Source organism: Seriola lalandi, unplaced genomic scaffold, assembly GCF_002814215.2.
Source record: "Seriola lalandi dorsalis isolate HSWRI2012SDOR001 ecotype SW California unplaced genomic scaffold, Sedor1 jcf7180002054678, whole genome shotgun sequence".
NCBI lineage: Eukaryota > Metazoa > Chordata > Actinopteri > Carangiformes > Carangidae > Seriola > Seriola lalandi.
This window is the reverse complement of record NW_019525231.1, coordinates 1,821,985-1,844,106: the sequence shown is the minus strand read 5'-3', so window position 1 is coordinate 1,844,106 and position 22,122 is coordinate 1,821,985. Positions and strand designations below refer to the sequence as shown.

The following is a 22,122-nucleotide window of genomic DNA, read 5'->3' as shown; positions in this document are numbered from 1 at the left end:
CACGCACACACACACACACACAGATAGACACACACCCTTTTCACTACTTTTGCTCTGGGGCTTGTCCCAGGGCACAAAACAAGAGGCTTCTGTGCAAAGCAAACCCATGCTGTTCTTTCAGAGCCGCCACTAATCGTGCGTTTGTACACACACACACACACACACACACACACACACACACACATACGTACACACTTACATCACATGTGACTAGCATTCCGCCCGTTTTAGCCTCTGGAAAAGAAGGGGATTGAGGGGATTGACTGAAGAGAAAAAGGAAGAGAAAAGGTAGCAGCAACTAAGGAAATATTCATAACAAGAAGACAGAATACAACGAAAACCTCAGATAGTGAACCCAAGCACAACATTTCTTATAAAGTCCAGTAGACTGGAGCATCAAAAATATCCCTCCATGACTCAACCGTGTATTCCTTTACCCTGTTTGCAGCGTAATTTTTCTTACTGCCAGTTTAGACCCTGTGAAACTCTTCACTGTAGGCTATTTGTTATTGAACTGAAGTGAAGCTCAGTCTACTTTGCTATACTTTGAAAATCCTCCTGGATAAGAGTGTTTGATACCTAAACTGTGAATCTAAGAACATAGAAAAGAACAACTGTTCTTGCCCCCAAACTCTGCAGCTGATAAGCTACGATAAGTAAGACTTCTAAGAAGTCACGAAGCATTTAGGTCATCCCCGCTCTACCCCAGCTCATCTCTACCCGAGGTGTCCTGAGGTGCTAGAGCAGCTGTGAACTAAAGTCTGTCAGTGTATCAGTCTCCCGTGTCATGCCAGATGCCACATCTTGCTCAGAGTATTGCGGGGATTCAGTCCAGGTAATTAATCTGAGCTTGTTAGCCACATGGCAGGCAGGTCGTAGCAGAATCTGGCCCGCACGCTGCCGAGGTGACTCAACACCCACCTACTCATGCATAGTCAGTGGGCAGTTCTTAATAAACCTGTGTATATGTTTATGTACATTGTGTCGCGGTTGTCTGCATGCTGTCCATACAGCAGCTTGTGTTGACAGAGTACGCGCTGCTGGCACACGCAGTAGCTTATCTCAGCTCGGCTCCCGTAGGAACGATGTCTTTAAAGTGAGCGGGCTGAGAGGGTGGGGTGAAACTGATATGTGCTGCTACCTTGCTCTCCCTCACATCTACCATGGGACTGCAACAGTAAATGATGGCATTAGGAAGGAGGGGAGGGGGGCGGAGCAGATGAACTGCTTTCCTTCCCAGAGCGAGGGATGATACGTGGGCCAGGGAGGAGGTGGAGGAGGAGAGGGGTGAAGCTGGACAGGTGCTGAGAGAGAGATATGTGCTCTTTTTTCTCTGCTGCACAGGAGATTGGGAGGAATGGAGAGAAAGGGAGAGAGAGAAAAAGGACAGGGGAAATATTTCCCCCTGTGGCAGGGGAAATGAGGGAAAGTGGAAAGGGCCAGCTCTGTATTGAGGAATGGACTAAACCATTCCCGGAGGGGGTGCTGAAGCTCCCATCCCCACAGGCCTCTCTCTAAATGTACCTACCAGTGATGGATGATATTAACGTTTACCCCCTCTGCTTTTTCCTCACTTCTCAGCAGAGCTCAGGGAGCTCACTGTGTGTGTGTGTGTGTGTGTGTGTGTTTCTGTATGTGTGTGTGTGCACACAGCCAGCACAGTGCATGCCAGGCAATCCTGGCTTGGCCTCCCCGACACTCCCAGGGAGCAGAAAACATATCCCCTGCAACAATCGATAGCTACCCCCAGCTCCCAGCCCCATCTGCAGTCCAACGCAGCCCCTATCTCCAGTCGCTGCCACTACTATTAATTCTGTGCCCCACCGCTTCCTGCTTACAGCCCAGTCCCTGAGATTAAAGAGCAGCACAGCTACTGGAGTTCTTTGCTCACAGGAGGAGGGGGAGGAGGAGGGAGAAGGGGGCACAGTGTGAAGATTGTTTATCCAGAGGAATCTCCTCACCGCTAACATACAAATACTACTCATTTCCACTTCAGGCCCACATGGGGCTAACCTCTTCTGACTCTTGTCCATGCCAATTAATTTGCAACAAATCAACATCTTTGTAAAGCTTTTTTTTTTTGCTCTTTTTTTTGCCCCCAAAGTAAATGATATACACAGTTGCAGCCAGCTGGGCTGCATTCAGAGAAGTAGTTTAAGTACGGTGATGTCATGCTGAAATGATAAGTCTATTTATCAAAGTGAATCTTGAACTATTTTAATAATAATTGCTGGTGAGTCATTTATCAAACAAAAATGCCAAACATTTGCTGGATACAGCTTCTCAAATGTCAGGATTTACTGCCTTTGTTTGTGATTATTTATTACATTTACGTGATTATTTATTACATTTCCTTAATTAAGGAAATGGATGAAATGAAAAATGGATTTCATACTTTTGGTCAGAGCCAGGCTACGTGTTGCTGTTTCCCCCTGGTTCCAGTCTTTATGCTAAGCTAACCATCTCCTTGCTCCAACTTGATATTTACTGTACAGACATGAGAGTGGTATTGATCATCTCATTGAACTCTCAACATGAAAGAGAGGAAGCATATTGCCTAACTCATCCTGTGATACATCTAATATTATATTTCTTAAAAATGAAATAATTTCTTCTGATGTTAGTGGAGGTTTTCTTTATTTTAGGTCATTTATTTTTACAGTGTTTCAATATTTTTGACACTAAATGATTAATCAAAAAATAACCCTAACCCAAAGACATGCGTTAGGAGTGATTAGGAAATGTCCATAGGGCTAGAGCTAACTTATTTCCATTATCAGTTTTTCTGTCAATTAAAATCATTAGAAATACCCCTTGCAATTACAGATATTTAAATTACCTGTTGTATCTAACGAATTCAAAAACCAAACACCTAATATCAACTGAAAAAAAGAATATTCACCTTTGAGAAGCAGGAGTCAATGAATATTTGGCATTTTAGCCTAAAAAAGACATAAATGATTTATCGATTACTAAAATAACTGAGATGAACTTATTGCTGATTGACTCATGAATAAATCAACAAATTATTTCACCTCTAAACGTGTGTTCAGCCTGCGCATGGTATCTATCTGCTGTAAATGAAGTAGATTTGTTCCATCAAGATGAGTGGGGGGGACACTCTGCATTACGGTTGCTCACTTGTGTCCCTTATCGTCTCGTGTCTCTCCGGTGGGACTCACAGTGGGAGTATCCGTCTCTCCGGGGCGAACACATGCTGCCCCTGCTTTACTTGCTGTTTCTCTCCCCCCTTAAACACACACACTCAAGTGAAAGCTTTTGGGGGAAAAAAAAAATCCAGAAGAAGCACTGTACACACATAATCGTGAATGCACACAGACTAATTTTACCTCTGCAAACATCCAGTGACTTGCACTGCATGGATTAGCCTCCTAAAGCATTCCCTTTGAAACTCGGCAAGTAGGGATTTCTTTTTAGGTGATCACTGCCCTAAGCAGCTGTTACACGCAGGATTAGCAGGTTCTGCCATTCAGACAACATGGTCTGTTTAAACTGGCAGAGTGAAGAAAGTAGAGAAAGACAAGGAGGGGAGGGGAACGCGAGAGAGGTTATGATAGGCAGGAGAAGAGATGAAGTGGAGAAAAAACGGAGGGGGGGAGAAAAGGAGGTGCGAGAGATGTGAAATGGGGACCAGATGATAAGAGAAGGGGAGCGAGATGTGGAGCAGAAGGAATGAGAGGTGAAAGGAGCAGAGCAGAGGGGTGGAATCGGGATGTGTGAAGAGAAGTGTGAAGGGAAGGAGAGGCAAAGAGCCAGGAGAAGTCAGATGCATGGAGAAAAATGAGTGAAAGAGGAGAGAAGAGGAGAGGAGAGGGGTGAATGCTTAAAGGTATCCAGTGTTGTGAGAATCAGATCTCTGCCAAGGAAGCTTTAAAGGAGCTGACAATGAGAATATTGTTCTCCCTCCGTTTTTCATCCAGTTTTTTGTTTCTTGCTTCACTTGTATAATATCACCCCCCTCCTGTCTGTGTGAGTGTGAAAGTGTGTCATCCAGCCACCTTTGTAATTGTGCTGGTACAAGGTGTTTGCAGAGAGAGAGCCTTGATGGGCTGATAACAGGCCTGGCTTTAGGGGTGGAAAGACATTTCCATGCTGAGCACCTGGCTCACAATAGCATCTCACTTGCCTCCCTTGTGCCTCCCACATCTCCTGCTCCCATTCTGCCCCCCCCTCCCCCCCTGCTTTCATTCCTCTTGTAAATGGAGAAACACATCAGGGATCCCTGTTGTTATGAGCTCTATCTTTCCTCGGCTGCTGTTTGTCGTTCCGTTCCCCCTCACTCTGCCTCTTCTCTTGTGTGTCTAGCAAGGTGTGCAACAGTGGCGTGGCAGCCAGGCAGCTTTCTTACTTTTCTGTTTGATGCATCGTGGCACATTTCGCTGGAACAAGCCAGCACTTCCTTGGAGCAGAACCCATGACTCGTGTCAGCGCTCCTTCGCCTCGCGCTCCCCACTTTCACTCATTACCCTTTTTCCCCTCTCTCTGCTATCCCCTGTGCCCCTCCTTCGCTTTTAGCCTATTCTGCTGGAAAGATAGGGAAATTGTACATTCAGACGTTCGCACACACGCGCACACACTATCTCATATATGCAGACACACTGCGCTGACAAGTGCAGCCTTTCCAGTCACACGTCTCACCACTACAATTTCTTCACATTCTCACGTGGCTCCAGTGAAAAAGCAATTGTACACACACACACACACACACACACACACACACACACACACACACACACACACATGCACGTTAGCACCCACACAAACTCAGTCATATTCTGGCCCTTTATCCCTTCTTGGTAATCTGTTTACCAAGTGCCGGGCCCATTTGAGGGAGAATTTAATTGAAACCGGGGCTAATCTGATGATGGCACGGCCCTGCATCACCTCCACTTAGGTTGCACCTTGTAGTCCTCACACTCAATACCTTGCTACTTCATTTCATGCCTCACGGTTCAATGCGGCGCATACATGCCACATTGATTGTTAATCCGACATTTGATATGCACCGCGCTCACTCAATTCTGATCTTGTTTTTCTTGTTTGTGCCCCCCTCCCCACCCCTCCTCTTTTCCCACTCTCCTCCCAATGCTTCCCTTGTCTTTCCCCTCCTGTTCCCACTCTCTTCATCCAGGATGGATATTATTCCCACCGGCCAAAGGAGAAAAATAGAGTGGACAGCAACAACGAGAACTCTGTGCCCAAAGACTTTGAAAACATAGACAATAGTAACTTTGGCGCGCGCTCTCAGCCACAGCGGCAGTCTGTAGGGGCCACCAGCAGCAAGCAGCAGCGGGAGCATCTGCAGGAGAAAGCCCACGCTCAGCAGCAGACCTGGCGGGACAGCTCCCCCAGTCTGGGACGCAGCTCAAATGAAGTGCTGCCTGTAGGCCATCAGCCGCTGGCGGTCGGCAACAACGCCTCCTACCCAAATGGTCAGGGCGTCGCGGGAGTTTCACGGCAGCAATACCGTACCTCACAGGCCCAACAGGCCCAGTCACAGCACAGGCATCAGCACCCCCACAGGAGGCAGGCGACTGCGGCGCCGCTGGAGGTGACCTACGACCAGCCACCCAAGTGCGAGATCAGTGGGAAGGAAGCCATTTCAGCTCTCTCCAGAGCCAAGAGCAAGGAGTGCCGGCAACAGATCGCAGAGGTGTACTGCAGACACAAGGAAGGGCAGTTGATGCCTGAGAAGGTCACTCGCTACTGCCCCCTTGAGGGTGAGTCCATCAGCGTAATTACATTGATTTTAGTTCATTCAAATGGTTATGTCTGTGGAGGTAAGGTTGTCAATTTGTATTCTGCACAAAAATCCTGTCATTGAACTGGTCGATATCTATCAAGGTTAACTACGAGGGGACATGTGATGTAAGAGTGTTATGTGTTGTAGATTGTCAGATGCCACGTACATAGCTTCAAGCCCCTGAAAACTTAGTTTCTAGTCTTCCGAAATTTGGAAAAATATATTCAAAGTTACTGTTTATTGAGAGTGTAACACACATCAGATCTGTGTGGGTTTGGTTAATCAGATTTCGTAGTCACATTTTGATCCCAGTGTTACTTAACTTTGATTGGTCCAGCATGTTAGACATGTGGCATCACCTTTTTCCAGCTGAGCCCCACCCAATTCAAACTGGTGAGAAAAGCACAGACAAAAACACAAATCCAAAAGTGTTGTACCTCAATTTCAAAAAAGACGATTTGGTTGAGTCAACAAAACGGTCTGATTTAGCTCAGTGGATGAAGAGAGACCGTAACACTGGGTTAGAGGTTGCGACACAACATGGTCTGTGTGTATGTGCTCATTGATCTATAAGGATGAATATATCTTCCAAATGCACCATGTTTATGTGTAAGCAAAGGTGAAAATAGATGAGGAGGAATAACCGCAGTGTGCTGCGCTCTTTAAATAATTATTCATCTCAAGTCACTTTAAAAAACTTCAGGATATCAATAAGCTGCTTGAGGTTTTTGCTTGAGTTGATCTTTCTGGTTGGTTTACTACAAGTACAAAACACAAAGTAAAACAAACCTCCTTGAAATAATGCTGACAGGTTGTCAATGTCCTTTCTTGGTATAGTTTGACATTTATTTTTTCACATTATTTCCTCTAGCTCTCTGCTGCACAGTTTTTTCACTGCAAAAATAACAATAATAATAAAATATAATAATAATAATATCCGCAAAGCTAAGTACAAGAAGTCTATTCTGACCATCCAGGCTTTAGTATATTGGTAAAATATTTCCTGTGCTTGCAATTGCAATTCTTGTCCAAGGCAAGAAATGTCTTTTTCACTGATGTGTAATTGGTGAAGTAAATTGTTGGAGAAAATGGGGATGCTGCTTGTATTCTCTCCAAATTGGTTTCCAATTTTCATTTGTTTTGTCAAAGCTGGCCAAAGAACACAGGTTCTCCTTTCTTTTCCTCAAACATACACACACAAACACACACGCACACACACTTTTTTTTCCTAAGAATTTATAGACAGCTGCAGTCCGGTTGTGGGTTCTGTAAACAAAATCTGTTGTAGCTGCAGCCATCGATGAGCGGGCACGCATCAGCAACCATGTTTAAGTGAACAGCACATACACACAAGATACGTTTACACACATGGGAGTTGACTGAGTGCAGTATGGACAGCAGGGGAGGAGGAGAAAACTATTATACATCCTGCCTGTTCTCGTCAGATACCTGCCCGGCCCTCGCTCATGTTATTAGATCTCGAGGAGGCACAGTGACTTAGCAACTTCTGTGCATTCCCAGTCCCACAAGCAGGAGTATCGTTTGTCTGTGCCTAAGCTCCTGTCATCTCACACAGCTACTCACCATCCTACTCAAACTGACAGTTTGATCAAAAGAGACAAAGAAATTGAAAAGGGCTTTCCCCTGGTGGCTGGGCTGTAACAACACGACAGCTAAATTAAATCACTTTTCTTTCTTACTCTCCGTCTGCTTGTCTGCTGCCTGCCAATGTGTTATCTCTCTCTCTCTCTCTCTTTCCCTCTACCCTCCTCTGTTCCCAATCCCAATCCAAGTCCTAACCTTGTTAGCAGAGAATTGTCCAATTTGATTTGATCAGTAATCTGTCCTTGAGGCCTTGGCTAGATTAGCAATTGTGTATTAGCATCAATGAATACAGGAGGAACATGGTCACGAAGTGGCCCCCTATATGCTAACTTGGCTAATCATGATATGACTGGGCTGCATTGCTCCAGCAGAGGTATTGACAGACGGTGACCTTGAATGCAGCATTAACGAAATGGCCTTGTACTGAGAAATATTTGATTATAAATGTTACTTAAAGCTTTTAAACTAAATATTTATGGGTGAAGGAGGTCGTCCCTTAGTCACAAATCCACAAAGAACTATTACCCGACTCTGCAGTTCCTCACACCCTCTTTTAGCTCATTGTTTTGGTTTTCGGGCGCCTGTAACTTCACTGTTGTGGCTCACTCTGGCTCATGGTTTGCGTCCGCAGCATTGTGCTTCTTTCAGCAGCTCTAATGTATGCTTCCTGCCCAGCCCCAAACAGCAAACAATTAGCTGATTAGCTGATGAACCCAGTGGAGCGTTTTACAGCTAAAAAGTCAAATATTTCACTTAGCCGGTTGTTCTTAGCATTGTGTTAGCTGATAGTGTTAGCTGGTGATGTGGTAGACAGGAGTATGTGCTGAAGATAATAGTTTGGTTGTTGTTATGGGTTGAACAATGTGCTGCCAGTAAAAGCAACATACGAGTTTAGCTGACATGTTGTTAGCTCGTTGTTGTTAGCATTGCGTAAGCTGATAGTGTTAGCTTGTGATGTGGTAGACACAAGTGTTTGGTTGTTATTGTGGGTTGAGCAGTGTGCGGCCAGTGATAGCAGCATTCAGGTTTGCTTGATATGTTGTTAGCTGGTTGCTGTTAGCCAGCTCTAAATTAATGTGTCAATAGGCAACTGTCTGCTAACAAGCCATATCAACTTAAAAGGTGATAATGTCAGTGTTGTGTTTGCTCTGCCCCCAAAGTGGCCAAAAAAAACATCAGGTTAAAAGGAAGATTTATTGAGGTTTGTTATTGTAGACATATAAATCAAACCCATCGATATGATATGTCTGCAAACCTGGCTTTTGTGGATGGCTTCAAGGAGCAGACAGAATCCTCGAGACATTTTCAAATGCAATTTGGTACAAGCCCTTTGGGATATAGCTCAGCTCTTGTTCTAACCTCTCATATGAGCAGTTAAGATGGAGGGTGGGTAAGAGCCCGAAGTTACACAAGATGATGGAGGAAGAGAGTGGGGTGATAACAGATGAGGGAGAGGCAGTTTAAAAGATTGATGACAAGGGGGAGCATGATGAAGAATGATGAGTTCAAGAGGAGGGCTTCGTTTTTTTTCTTTCGGAATAGGCCTGCAGTCTCTTCAGGTTCAGGTCAAAAAATACTACAAATGAACTTCTGCAGGTGAACACACATGTTCAACAGTAAAATTTAACAGTAAAATTTAAGTTCACGTACACACACACACACACACACACACACACACACACTCACACAGCAGTGCTCATTAGTTCAGCTAGCTAGCATAGCACACACTCAAAGTGCTTTGTGAAGCGACTGGCCAATTATCCGTGTGCAAAGCAAACCAGTGAACCTTCTTAGCTGGCCACCAATTACCGTTCAATCTGATATGGCCCACAGCAGATTTCCCCCCTGAGCTAGTCACACACACATGCAGAGGGAGAGAGAGAGAAAGAGCAGCAAGAAATAAGTATGAGTGACTGACAGGAGCCACGGCCAATTGGAGCCAAGGGAGCATGTCATTAACCTCACCCTGGTGGTCAAACCTTTAAATAAACTCATGTTGTCATGATGTCATGATGTCACCTTGCCTTAAATTAAAATGAATGAGATTAGTTGAAAGGGAGGGACCAGGCCTTCTTCTCCCCTCCCCGTCAACTCATAAGAAGAAGATATATCGGACACTTGCCCTTAAATTTAGAGTAATTACAGGAGCCTAGGGCCAGACAGTTAGAGGAGCCGGGAGGGGCTTTTTTTTTTTTTTTTAAGGAAACGTCACCTCAGAGGAATAAACGGCCCCCCATCTCAGTGTTCCCTCAGCTTCCTCTACTTCTTTATCACAGACAGGCTCTTGGGAACTGAAGTCCCAAATTATAGTCATTAATCTCCTTAAGGCACGTTCTGTGAACAAACATGTCTCATAAACTGCGTGTGCACATTTGCTGTAATAACTTAAGATTCAAAAACAAACAATGTTTGTGATAATGTTCAGGGGACTTGATGGTGCAGAACTGCTTCAAGGAAGGTTATTTTTTTAGGTTTGAAGCGCAAGTGTTTGTTTTTTCGAGCGGTTAAGGGTGGTACAAAACCACACGGTGGAGCTGTGTGAGCTTATCAATGGCTCTCCAGAGATTGTTGGAATTGCTTAATTTGATAGTGGCTTGGCAGGCCATGACCGGAGCTGCGCTTGCCTGTGTGCTTATTGTTGTCATTTGTGTGAAATCCAAAGCATCTTCTGGTAGTTTTGCCTGAGAGGAATGAAGGCACTTTGTCAAACTGTGCTCCACCCTGGAAGCCCCAGAGGAATCACTTATAGGATTCCTGTCTGAAAGAGGATAGTAGTTATAGTGTGTGTAGTGTCTCGTTGAAATTGTCAAAGTTCCAATTCAATTACATAAGAAAATACATGAGTGAGCCAAGATTTTGTGGTACTGTTTTTTTAGTTCCACAGCAGGGCTTAAATATATGCTGTGGGTCCATGTGCATAATCGTGACCAATTTGGCCTCCTTAGAACGTCTGATGTATTTAAAGGACACAGTAGAGAGCAAAGTGAAATTACCTATGTTAAACACCCACAGTCAGTGTTTTCTCAAGGCATACTGGTTGTATTATAGTCTTAATATGTGTATATCTTCAAGATGATTGGTTTTATATCAATTTTTTTATATATTTTCCCTCAGTTCAGACTAAGTCACATTCAGACAGAATGTAAAATACCCACTGAATTGTGACATAGCAGTTAATTATTATGAATATGCTAATCACTATTCAGACTGCTACTTACTGTGTTGCTTAGCAACCTTGTTGTTTAGCTATTTCCGTTTATTGTTTAATAAAAGAATAGCAATTATCATTATTGCTATATTCATTATGCTTTCGAATTTGCTTTCTTTGTCCCTTGAATATATTTATAGATTCTCAGCATTCTGTAAGGACTGATAGAACAGCCTCTTACAGTTAAATAAATAACAGCAAACAGCCACTGATTATGTTACTGAAGAAGAATCCATGCAATGCTGTCTGAATTCATGCAGAAAAAAAGACTGAATTATGTACATTAATATTGACAGTGTTGTCTTTATGCCTGCGCAGGTAAAGCCAATGTGAATGTCCAGTGGGATGAGGACTCTGCTGAGAACTTTCCATTAAAACCAGTGAGAATAGCGTTTGTCCTGGTGGTCCATGGACGAGCTTCTCGCCAGTTTCATCGCCTCTTCAAAGCCATCTACCACACCTCGCACTACTACTACATACATGTTGATCAGGTGAGCCTACAAACAGGACGTACTACAGTAATTTGAGGCTAGTTAAGCCCCTTTAAATTCCGATTTTTTTTAAAGGAGGTTTGGCCTGCAGTAATTACATTTATTTGTTTCTCAATTACAGTAACTTTTAAAATGTAATGTGTCAGATGTCAGACAGAATATTAATCAATTTTTTCCTTAACTCCTTTGTCTCAGCGCTCCAACTACCTGCACAGGCAGGTGCACGCCTTGGCTGCCCAGTATCCCAATGTGAGAGTGACACCCTGGCGCATGGCCACCATCTGGGGTGGTGCCAGCCTGCTGACGATGTATCTTCGCAGCATGGCTGACCTGCTGGCCATGAGGGACTGGAGCTGGGATTTCTTCATCAACCTCAGTGCTGCTGACTACCCCATCAGGTAACAGAGGAGCACTTCACAATGCAGGGAGCTCATTGGAGGGTAGTGAGGTAGGCTTAGGGGGAAGGCAGTGTGTGTAATTTCTTTAAGAATTGTCCTGTAAGGAAATAAGGTTAGGATTCGTGGCAAGCATCCAATATATGGTGACAAATCTGTGAACTGGACACGCTTTCTTCTTTAAAAAGGCAGTCACCGTGTATGTACAACAATAGTAGACAGCTCCCAGCCAATATGGAGGAAATTCAATACACACTGATCTGGGCTCCTGTGGTTAACTGTGAGCTTTAAATACAGACTCACTCAAAACCAAACAGATCAATGAAGTAAAATCTCTGCCGTTCTCAAACACTATTCGTTCACATCTTCTCTTCCAAGTTGCTGCTTCCTTGCTTGCACTCCATTGAATGGGTTACATGGTGAACTGATTACAATTTAATTGCCCAGGGTCAATACCTATTGACTTTCCAGGCCTGTTGTGCACTGTACGGTCCAAAAGTCATCTCTCCACTCAAAAGCATCCCTTTTAAGAGGCTGTAAAAGGTAATTAAAAGCCACAAAGTCTACGTGAACTGGACACATAGTCATGGAAATAGGCTATTTGGGGAGAAATTTGGTGACTTGTACTGTTTTTTATGTGAGTTTATAGTCCTCCTGGGAGTTCAGGGTCTGCTGGGTTTTTGATGTAGCGCTGCAGCAGCCAATTAAAATCCTCCTATTAAGTAGAGAGTTATCTCTTCTGCACAGCCAGATGTCCACCAGTTGAATTCAGACAAGCTGTAATGGCCACTGGGTAAAAAGAAGCTGGATCTGATGTCTCCACAGCTGGAGCCGGCATGCAGGGGCAAATGTGGATGTTGTTCATAGACCGGTTCAGTCTTGTTGTGTTAAGCTGTTTTCACCATATTGATGAATGCTGCTGACATGCTGTCTGTGCTTGTTTGTCTGTGCATGTGTCTGTGTTTCTGCGCAAGGGTGTGCACATGTGAATTTAGTGTGTGTTGCGTGTGCCTCAGCACCTGCCTGTGTACATGCGTGCACATTTCTCCTGTTTGTCAATCAGTGCATGATTAAAGGTATTTGCAAGTGCATGCGCCGAGACACTGTTTTTCTTCCCATCTTTTGCCTCCTCATTTGCATGAGGGTGATGTTGTTGAGAAAAAGGGCTGACAGTGGAGGTTTTAAGCCCCATCTGTTGGGAGACGAAACGATTGATGGAGCGAAAGAGGGAGCCGAGAGGCACAAATGACAGGGTGAGGCGAGGGAGCGAGAATAAGCAGTTAGGGAAGGGGAACGAGAGGGAACTGCATGTTTTGGATCCATGCAATATGGAAATATGGAAATTGCACTGGTGTATCTTTGCTTACCAAGTGCATTTGTAACCACAGCTCCCATCTGACCAAGTCTGCACACAGCATATATACTGACTTGAACTTGCAAATGTGGTCCTTTTTAAAGTGGCAAGCCTGGGTTCAAGCCCTTGAGAGTGAGCATCCGTGCTACTCCAGTGTCCTCGAGCAAGAAATCAAAACCCCTTCAGTCACTGACAATCCTTTCTGATCTCTTTGGGAAGAGGATCAAGTGAAAAGAGACGTTCTCCCTCAGAAATAAACACATCAGCATTACATTATCACTATGGATTTACTATAGCACAGAAAAAGATGTCGGCATAAGCAGAGGACTCACTCTTGCCAGCCTGCAAACCCCACTTTTTGTCAATCTATTACAAGCTTTTAACCCATTACTTATCCTGATCCTATTACATTTATCCAGCTAAAACTGTCCAACCTGCACCAGTATTTCCTTACGTGCACAATCTTACTTGGTCACAGGCTTGGTCTAAATGACACTTGTCTTTCCGTTGTGACCGTACTGCGTTGGTGCAGTCAGGAATGTGGGGGGCTCCCCTGCCCCGCGCTGCCCTGACTACTGCTGTTGTTATCAGTGGGACTGGAGACAAGCATTATTTCCCCTCTAATTCCCTGATAATGTCTGTCCTGCCGCATGGATGGCTCTCAAAGGCAAATCCAGAGCCCCTCACACCAGCAGAGGGGCTGTGTGTCCAGGGGGAGATATACTATGTGTGTGTGTGCGTGTGTACGTGTGTGCTTGTGTGCGTGTGTGCGTGTGTGCGTGTGTGCGTGTGTGCGTGTGTGTGTGTGTGTGTGTGTGGCCAGAGAGAGGCCAGAGGATGAGTTATACGCTTGCTTTGTCAGAGAGTACAATGCTCTTTCCCAGCTTTTATCTACAGTCTCCTTGCTTTTACCTGTTTTTTTCTTCTTCAAAGCCCCTTTCATAGACTTTACAGCAGCTTTTAAGACGTCTGAGCTTTGTGAGACAATGACTGACTGCAGGCGTCATGTCTTCTAATCTCTCTCACTTTGTCATCTGCGTCAGGGAAAAGTGCTGCATCTCATAATCAAGCTTTGTTCCATAAGTGATAGGTGCCATTTCCAGCTGTGAAAAAAATGACTTTATAACCCATTAGAACTGAGCCAACTCATTTGAAAATGTAATTCTGAAAATTAAAAAACTTGTTGAAAAATTCAGGCAGGATATTTAAAATACTGAACTTACAGAACTTTTTGAAGGTTTTTCCAGGACAGAGATGATGAATGTGTGATCCATCTCTCATCTGTTCGAGTGTTGGAGTGCGGGTTCACAACCTGACAGCCATGGCATTCAGCTATTCCCCTCTGGGACGGTATATTTAAAGTCCTTGTTATAAAAAGGGCACATTATGAATTTAAAAGTAAGACCATGGAAGTGAAACAGTGGCATAATGATGAAGTTTAATTGGCTATGATATGGAAAAGGTGCACATTTTTGTGTGTGTCAGACGGGGTTGAAACTCACAGCAGTGTGGGTGTGTGTGTGTGTGTGTGTGTGTGTGTGTGTGTGTGTGTGTGTGTGTGTGTGTGTGTGTGTGTGTGCGCGCCTACAAGCATTTGTGGGTTTCTGTGCATGTATATTGTATTGTCAGTGTGCATACTAGCAGTTACACAGCATGCATGTGTGTGTGTAGGAAGTAGAGACAGAGAAGACTGCATGTGTCTGTACAGCACATCATCAGTTAGGCTTTATGGCTCAGGACCTCCTAAGATAAGCCCCCCAGGCTGTGAAATTGCTCCTTCAAGAGAAAATGACATTAATATGCGCTTGTCCCTCCCCCCACTGATCCTTGAGCTTTTTACCAGAGCCTCGCTGCTCTTTTCGAAAGGCAAGCCAAGCCATCATGAAAGGCTCCACCACAGATGAAATGTTAGAGCCATTGACTGGGGCATAGCCTGCAGAGCAAAGCTTTTAGCCTGTCTGGCCTGTGTATGAAGGAGTAGACTGCTCTACAATGTAAGAGCAGCATGAAGTCATTCATCAAAATCACGGACAGCACGATCTTTTGTATCATCCTAAATAGTTTAACAGTTTGAAGGGACTGAGGGACTGAAACTGAGAGCAGCCGAGGTCTTTAATTGATCGGAAGTGACTTAAAGCCCTGAAAAGAGAATTTCTCTATATCATTAAAGACCCCTTCCTCTCAAGAATTAGTTGCGCTTGTTGTTACTTGAATGTTTGAGCTTCACTGTGCAGAATGATGTGTGTGCAGAGTTTGACACCAGCAAGCTGTTTTCTCATTTACCTGCTAAAGGGGGGAAGTTTCTCTGTTCTCACCTTAAATCTCAGTTTCACACTCGCACAAGTGCGATGTGGAAATGTGAAAACTCTGGTGCACACAAAGGACTTTTCAGTAAGGTGGGAGACATCATGTGTTCAGCTGTTAACTTTTGAAAGGAGCATTATATTATAAGTTTATCATTTTAAGAAATTTTAACAAGTTAATTGAACTTTGAACACTGAATTAAGAAACTCTATCCAAATAGATTTTATTCCAAGCAGAGTATTTTCTGTCTTAAAACTTGTCTGGAGGGGATGTTCAAATATTCATGACCAAACAAGCAACAATCAAAGTTAAAGCTTGGAACAGTAAACATCTTTAGTTATTATTTATTAAGAGTTCAACACTCAAAAACTCAGCTAATCTGCTTCATCGGGACTCTGTGGGTATCATTTTGTCAGATTCGATTGACAGTGATCCCTTCAACGATCATTAAATTGTGATCACCTTGCGATTCCAACTGATCACAGACAAAAACACAAACACAGAACTCTCTCATGTGAAATCACCAAAACTTTGCCAGAAAATACAGTGTTCATGTTCATGTTGGGACCCCATCGCTCAATTAGTGCGCTGCCTGCAGACCTCACAATGTGATGACGTCACAAAAATAAAACTCAATTTCCTAGGCGAGGAGAAAGTTTTACAAATGCAAAACCTGCATGGATTTAAAATTCATAAAACAAAAGAGTTAAATCCAGCTTTGTTTGCAGTTCTAGGTGTCTTGTCAACAGTCTTACAAATGTCTCCTTTATAATGTTAGCCTGTGGAGAAAAAGCTTTTGGGCCACAGAGGACTTATTCATTGCAATACCATCGGTGACCACTGGGAGAAATTGCCAGCCAGGCTGACTGGAGGTGCCCTATAGGTACAATGCATTTTTTTTTTTATAAAAATAAAAGCCAAGATGTAATATTAAAAGCCCAGATGACAAAGGGCATTACTATTCCATATACAAGTCACAAGAACGTTACAAAATGAAGACCCATAATTAGTCAAGGAGAATACTTGCAATTGTTGAAGATGCTCTAACCTGCTATCTGTGAATTTAAACCTGACTAGTAGCTAGATGCTAGCTAGATTGTAAGAAACATTTATCATATCTCCATTTTGCTTCTGACAGCATAACTGACAATTAATCAATATCACTCTTTATTACAGCCTACATAATAAGTCCATATAAAATACATCAGTGTACAAATCACAAAAAATAATCATTCTAGCTGAGGAAATTATTAAAACTTAGTTTTAAAACGGGGAAATCGGTAGCATTCCCTCATCATGCTACAGAGTATATCTGGACAATTCTTCATGCTCCATCCGCTCGCTGTATGTTGTGAAGCAGACAGGTCAAGTACTCAAGAGTAAAACTCTCCACAATTAATGTTTGAAAACTTGCTTTAGTGGGAGGTTTGTCATTTTGTTCATGACATAAAGACACATTACACCAAATATTTTTTTTTTCCATATCTTGCAAAATATCCATTCTGACCAGATACAATGAGTGTAGCTGCCTACTGAGATTTGACATGTTAGATAAAAGCAGAGGCCTCATTTCTAATCTTTAGTTGGGAGAGATTTGAAGTGGTGAAGGATTTCAAACTGCAACAGTCTAGTATGGTTACACACTGACGTCTTCGTTGTATGGTCCCATATCACATCCCATTTCTCCTAATCAATGTTTACACCGAGTTCATTTGTGCAGGATGTCTGTGCAACATCCTGCACATTCGACACATCAGCTTGGCTTTATAGACAAACATTATAAAAAACGAGTTATGGATTTTTTTTTTTTGTTGGACCTAGGAGAGGTAACTGCTCTACTGCTGATGTTGTAGCACTAATGTTGAAAGTGATTTTGCTTGTTATGGAAAATCAAATCTGGAGGTATCTAAAAAAAAAAAGATGTCTGGGGAGATTGTATTTTTCTCAAAGTTGTATAAATGACTAATTACGTCACACTTCTTTTTATCCCTTGGGATGTCCAAGTGCTGCACACACTGTCTATCAAACCAAGGTTAAAAATAAAACCAAAATCATAAGATAAAAGAAAAAAAGAAACAACCACACTTAGTGATGTAAGGCCAAAGTCATAAAAAGGGGATTAAAACTGAATAAAAAACGCAAATAAAGCAAAAAATAAAATAAAATAAGGAAAGGCTCTCCAATAAAAGTTTTTAGAATGGATTTAAGAGACCTCAGTGACTCCGACAGCCTGATCTCCTCAGGCAGGTCATTCCAGAGCCTCGGGCTCCTGAATGAAAACGCTCTGTCCTCTTTAGTTTTCAGCCAGGCCCCTAGAATAGATAAAAGACCTTTCCCTGAGGACCTCAAAGGCCACACTGGCTCATATGGTGCTAAAAGGTCATAAATGTAACTGGGAGAAAGAAGAAGAAGAAGAAGAGACTTTAAAGTGATCAGTAAAATCTTAAAAATCAATTCTAAATCGTTACTGGCTGCCAGTATAAGGAAGCGAAAACAGGATCCATGTGGTCATGTCACTTGGTTCTGGTTAAAAGCCTGGCAGCTGATTCTACACAGTCTGGAATCAATCAATAAATCTTTGGCCAAGACAAGTAAAAAGGCTGTGTCAATAATCAAGGCGAGAAGACATAAAAGCATGTAAAATGGTTTCTGTGTCTTTCAGAGTAACCAAAGATTGTATTTTTTAGATACAGCATACTGAGATACAGAACTGTAGGAAATCATCCCTCCCTTACCTGTTTTATTAGATCAGGAGGAGGCGGACGAGGAAGAGAAATTATAAAAAAAGTTAGTTCCAAATCATCTCAAATGTTTGCACCATGCTGTGAACATGTTTATTTCTTTAACATGCGAGTCGGCCGTATTATTGCAGGTTTAAGGAGCTTTTCCACAGCAATAAGTAACAGATGAATTCATTTGCATAATTTAGCTGCAAAACTCACATTGTCTCCTGTAGCATGTGCAAAATCAATGCTCCACTTCTAGCTAGGCCTGACCATTTGTTTTCCTGTCAAAATTAAGTCATTCTCTCTCATTCCAGGACCAATAACCAGCTGGTGGCCTTCCTGTCCAAATACAGAGACATGAACTTCATCAAGTCCCATGGCAGGGACAACGCCAGGTGAGATGCAAATTTTTTAAACTTAATTTTAATCTCCTCACAACACCACACCCTCTCTCTCACTCTCTCTGGTTAGCTTTCTGTTTCTCTTTCTTATTCGCACACACACACACACACACACACACACACACACTCCTGCCAGCACAGCGTGGTCACTGAATCATAATACAATTAGCTTCCATCTGTGGCTTCATTAATTAACCTTCTTGGTGGGTTGAGTTAGCGAGGTCGATGCCAGGACGCCCGTCCCTGCCGCCGCCCACTCTGCTCTCTGCCCCATCACGCCCCGGCGGCAAACCAGTCACCACCCGACACTGTGGGCAAAAATACCCCAAAAAACACATGAGAAAAATAAATATTTAAAAAAACACCCAGCATGGATGCATGAGTCAGCGTGACTCAGCAGTACCTTTTTGTGTTTGCAGTCACAGTATTTTATTCGGTGCTGTTTGATGGAATGGGTTTTGTGCCTGATTTAATTCTGTATTCACAACAGCAATGATCTCGGTAATCCACCAGTATGTGCATAGGTTTAGTCGGCTAAAACAAACTAAAATGCTTGAAAAATGCACGAGCGCATTTCCAAAATGTCATCTGCGTATGCGTGCGTCGTGTGCCGGTGAGCCACAAGGTCATTACGTCAGCGGTGTTTGTCACCGTTCACAGAACAGAGGGAACAATTTGACCTGTTTGCCCTGAATTTGACTCCCTCTATCTAACACTCGATACACTCACAGGAGTAACACCATCCATTATGTATGCAGGGTGTCACTTCTCTTGCTGTTGATGATAGTGTGTAGAGACAAGTGCGAACAACATGTCAAGTCATTTAAGGCCAAGGATAGGAGACGCATTTTGCAATAATGCAAGAGGGAAATCATATTTGGATATACAGCTATTGCAATACTAGTTTTAACCGGTGTAGCAGCTGAGGCTCTGCGTCCACCTGAGCATATATTCAGTCTGTTCTCTTTTTTTCTTAGCTCAACCCTTTCAGTCTTTACCAATATTCACCAAAACACACCCAGAGCAGATCCAGATTGAAATGCAGACATTCACCTCGATTTAGTTAGAGGCAACCAAAAGTTGTTTCCTCTTGCATGAGGATGATGTTGACTGAAGTTTACAGTAAACACAGTCCTTTTGTGACAAGCTCGTCTCCGAAAAATCTTCCACTGTTGGAAAGTAACGAGGGGAAAAAAAGGGAGAAAATGCAAAAGCCGCTGATATTGCACAAGAGTATGAAAACAAGAACAACAGAGGGTTTGTTTTTTTATGTAGAGGGTATTTTTTTGAAAGACTGACTTTCACCTGGATTTTGGTATCTATAAATAAATTCACTCAAATGACCAGCCCTGACTGTTTGTATATTTAGTCCGCAGACAAGGGTGTAACCGCACCTTTCTGTGTGTTTATCAGGTTTATCCGAAAGCAGGGTCTAGACCGTCTCTTCTACGAGTGCGACACCCACATGTGGAGGCTGGGCGATCGGAAAATCCCAGAGGGCATCTCAGTGGACGGAGGGTCTGACTGGTTCCTTCTCAACCGCATGTTTGTGGAATATGTCATCAACTCCAAGGACAATCTGGTCACCAACATGAAGCGCTTCTACGCCTACACTCTGCTGCCTGCCGAGGTAACACGCGCACAGACAAGTGTTTCTTAACCTCTGACTGACAAGTGAGCGCTTTGTTCTAACACAGCGTGGTTTTTAGAAGCAGAACTCTCTGTTCTCTTCTGATGGCTGTGTTTGATGTGCAGGGGAAGAAAAAGAAGTTGGACATAAAATCATAAAGTGAAGGGAAAGTGTAAAGGCTCACTTGGAAATTGGATGTTTATCATGAGCTACTGTGAAACTCTCTGCTGCTTAGTCTATTTCTTTCAGTAAGCTGAATGGTGTAAAAAAAAAAAAAAAAAAGGAATACAATTTTCTAATTTCGTTTCTCTGTCTCTGTTTCTCGCTCCCCAGTCGTTCTTCCACACAGTGCTGGAGAACAGCGCACACTGTGAGAGCATGGTGGATAACAACCTGCGCATTACTAACTGGAATCGTAAACTGGGCTGTAAGTGCCAGTACAAGCACATCGTGGACTGGTGCGGATGCTCCCCTAATGATTTCAAGCCTGCAGACTTCCACCGCTTCCAGGTAATGAAAACACATGGCACTGCTGTAGAGAAATTCACTTCCTGCTTGTAATCCCAACCAGTGACGAGTGGACAGAAACTGAAAGGAGAATTCGATATGAACATTATGTAAAAACACTGACATATATTTGTTCCTATAAGATATAACCCATGAGATGTAAGTATTGTGTTGCCCATGTCAACACACTCATTTAGCTTTATGATATCAAAACACTTTTACTTAAGTAAAGAATCCGAGTGCTTCTTTCACAATTTCAACAAACTATACAGTAAAAAGTGCATTTGGAGATAACAATAAAGCAGCATCTGCAACTGGTGAGTCAAAACTACCCTGTTCTGAATGACACATGTTGCTACAGATGTGCAGTCGTTGTAAAACATCGTCTCTCCTCTGTCTCTGTGTCACAGCCATTTAGGAAGCTAGAAACTCTTACTTTACTCTTACCCTTACTGTAAAAGGTGCTAACTTCAAGCAGAGGTCAATCAGAGACATGTGATTAATCTAAAATGAAAATAAAAAGAAAACTTCACACTGGTGGATGTTTTCAGCGCACACACCGCAGTATGTCGTGGGAAATCAACTGTAGTCAATCTCTAAATTCTCTGCCCTCAAGGTCTGTCCTCTCACCCTCCGCATCCACCCTGTTCCCACAGCTTTCACAATCAATATGTGCAAAATGACGTCTTTATTAGTATGACCCAGAGAGGGGAAAAAATTAATAGTAATTAGATCCTCTCTGCATTGGGTATGAGGAGGAGGAGAGGGTTAGTTAGCTTTTCAAAATGAAAGTGAATGAGTGGCGGTGACTGTGGGACCCCAGAGAAAGTCAGTGTCACAGTTTGACTTGTAATGTGCTCCTACAAAGTAAAAGCTGCAGTACAAAGTGAAAACACTCTGCTACAGTTAACTATCCTTTAAACGCTGTGACTCACTTCATCTCTCCTGTCCTTCACATAACAGTCAGAGCCGTGGCACTGACCTCAGTTCCCCCCACTCGCCAGACCTGACTGCCGTCTGTCTCGCCTCAGTCTCTGGCAATTCAGTGCCAACACATTACCACAGGTCCTTGGCACCGCTGCGGGGTCTGGTTGGCACCCTGGTATCAGTGAGGTCCAACCCTGGGAACAAAGCAGCCTTTCCAGAAGCCAGCCAGGCCCCTGGTATTAATAGGACTTAATATCCCATTGAGCACACGATCCAAGTTTCCCTTTGAACCTCAGCAGAAGGAAAGATACAGACAGTTAAAGTAGGCTTGAATTTGGTTTGCAGATGAGAGGAATAATTCAAGGTACAACTGTTGAGTTTCCCACATCGTGATTTTGAAGTGCACTCACCAGGGGAGGGGGAATTCTGGAGAGGGAGAGTGGTGCTGTGCCTTTTGTCTTATAGCATCATTGTTTAGTAATGTGTTTCAGAATGAGGTGCATTTGGTAAGTCTGTTGGAAAGACAGGCTGTGACAGGTTGGCGCTTTCAGATGACTGCACAGAGGATATGTCAGAACGCACAAGATCTGGGAACGTGTAGATACACCAAAAAAAAAAAAAAAAACCTTCCTTCATGTTTCATTTGATATCTCTGGCCAATCACAGAGGATTAATGCATCATCCGGTGCCGTGTGAAGCAGCAGCAACATCCCACAGTTGCCACTCCCGCCTGAGAAAACTGTGAAGTCTCAGAAACCTTCGTTAGGTCTCCTTTTTTTTTTTTTTTTTTTTTTTTTTTTTTTTTTTTTT

At 43.2% G+C, this 22,122-nt stretch overlaps 1 protein-coding gene across 1 annotated transcript in view; it reads left to right on the top strand.

The window, feature by feature from the left end:
* xylt1 (xylosyltransferase I) overlaps nt 1-22,122 on the top strand; it is a 77,760-nt gene that overhangs the window by 34,692 nt on the left and 20,946 nt on the right. The window contains exons 2-7 of the mRNA XM_023422170.2: nt 5,153-5,741; nt 10,896-11,068; nt 11,264-11,466; nt 18,162-18,242; nt 19,662-19,878; nt 20,212-20,388. Coding sequence (XP_023277938.1) covers nt 5,153-5,741; nt 10,896-11,068; nt 11,264-11,466; nt 18,162-18,242; nt 19,662-19,878; nt 20,212-20,388 — 1,440 coding nt within the window. The remainder of the gene's footprint in view (nt 1-5,152; nt 5,742-10,895; nt 11,069-11,263; nt 11,467-18,161; nt 18,243-19,661; nt 19,879-20,211; nt 20,389-22,122) is intronic.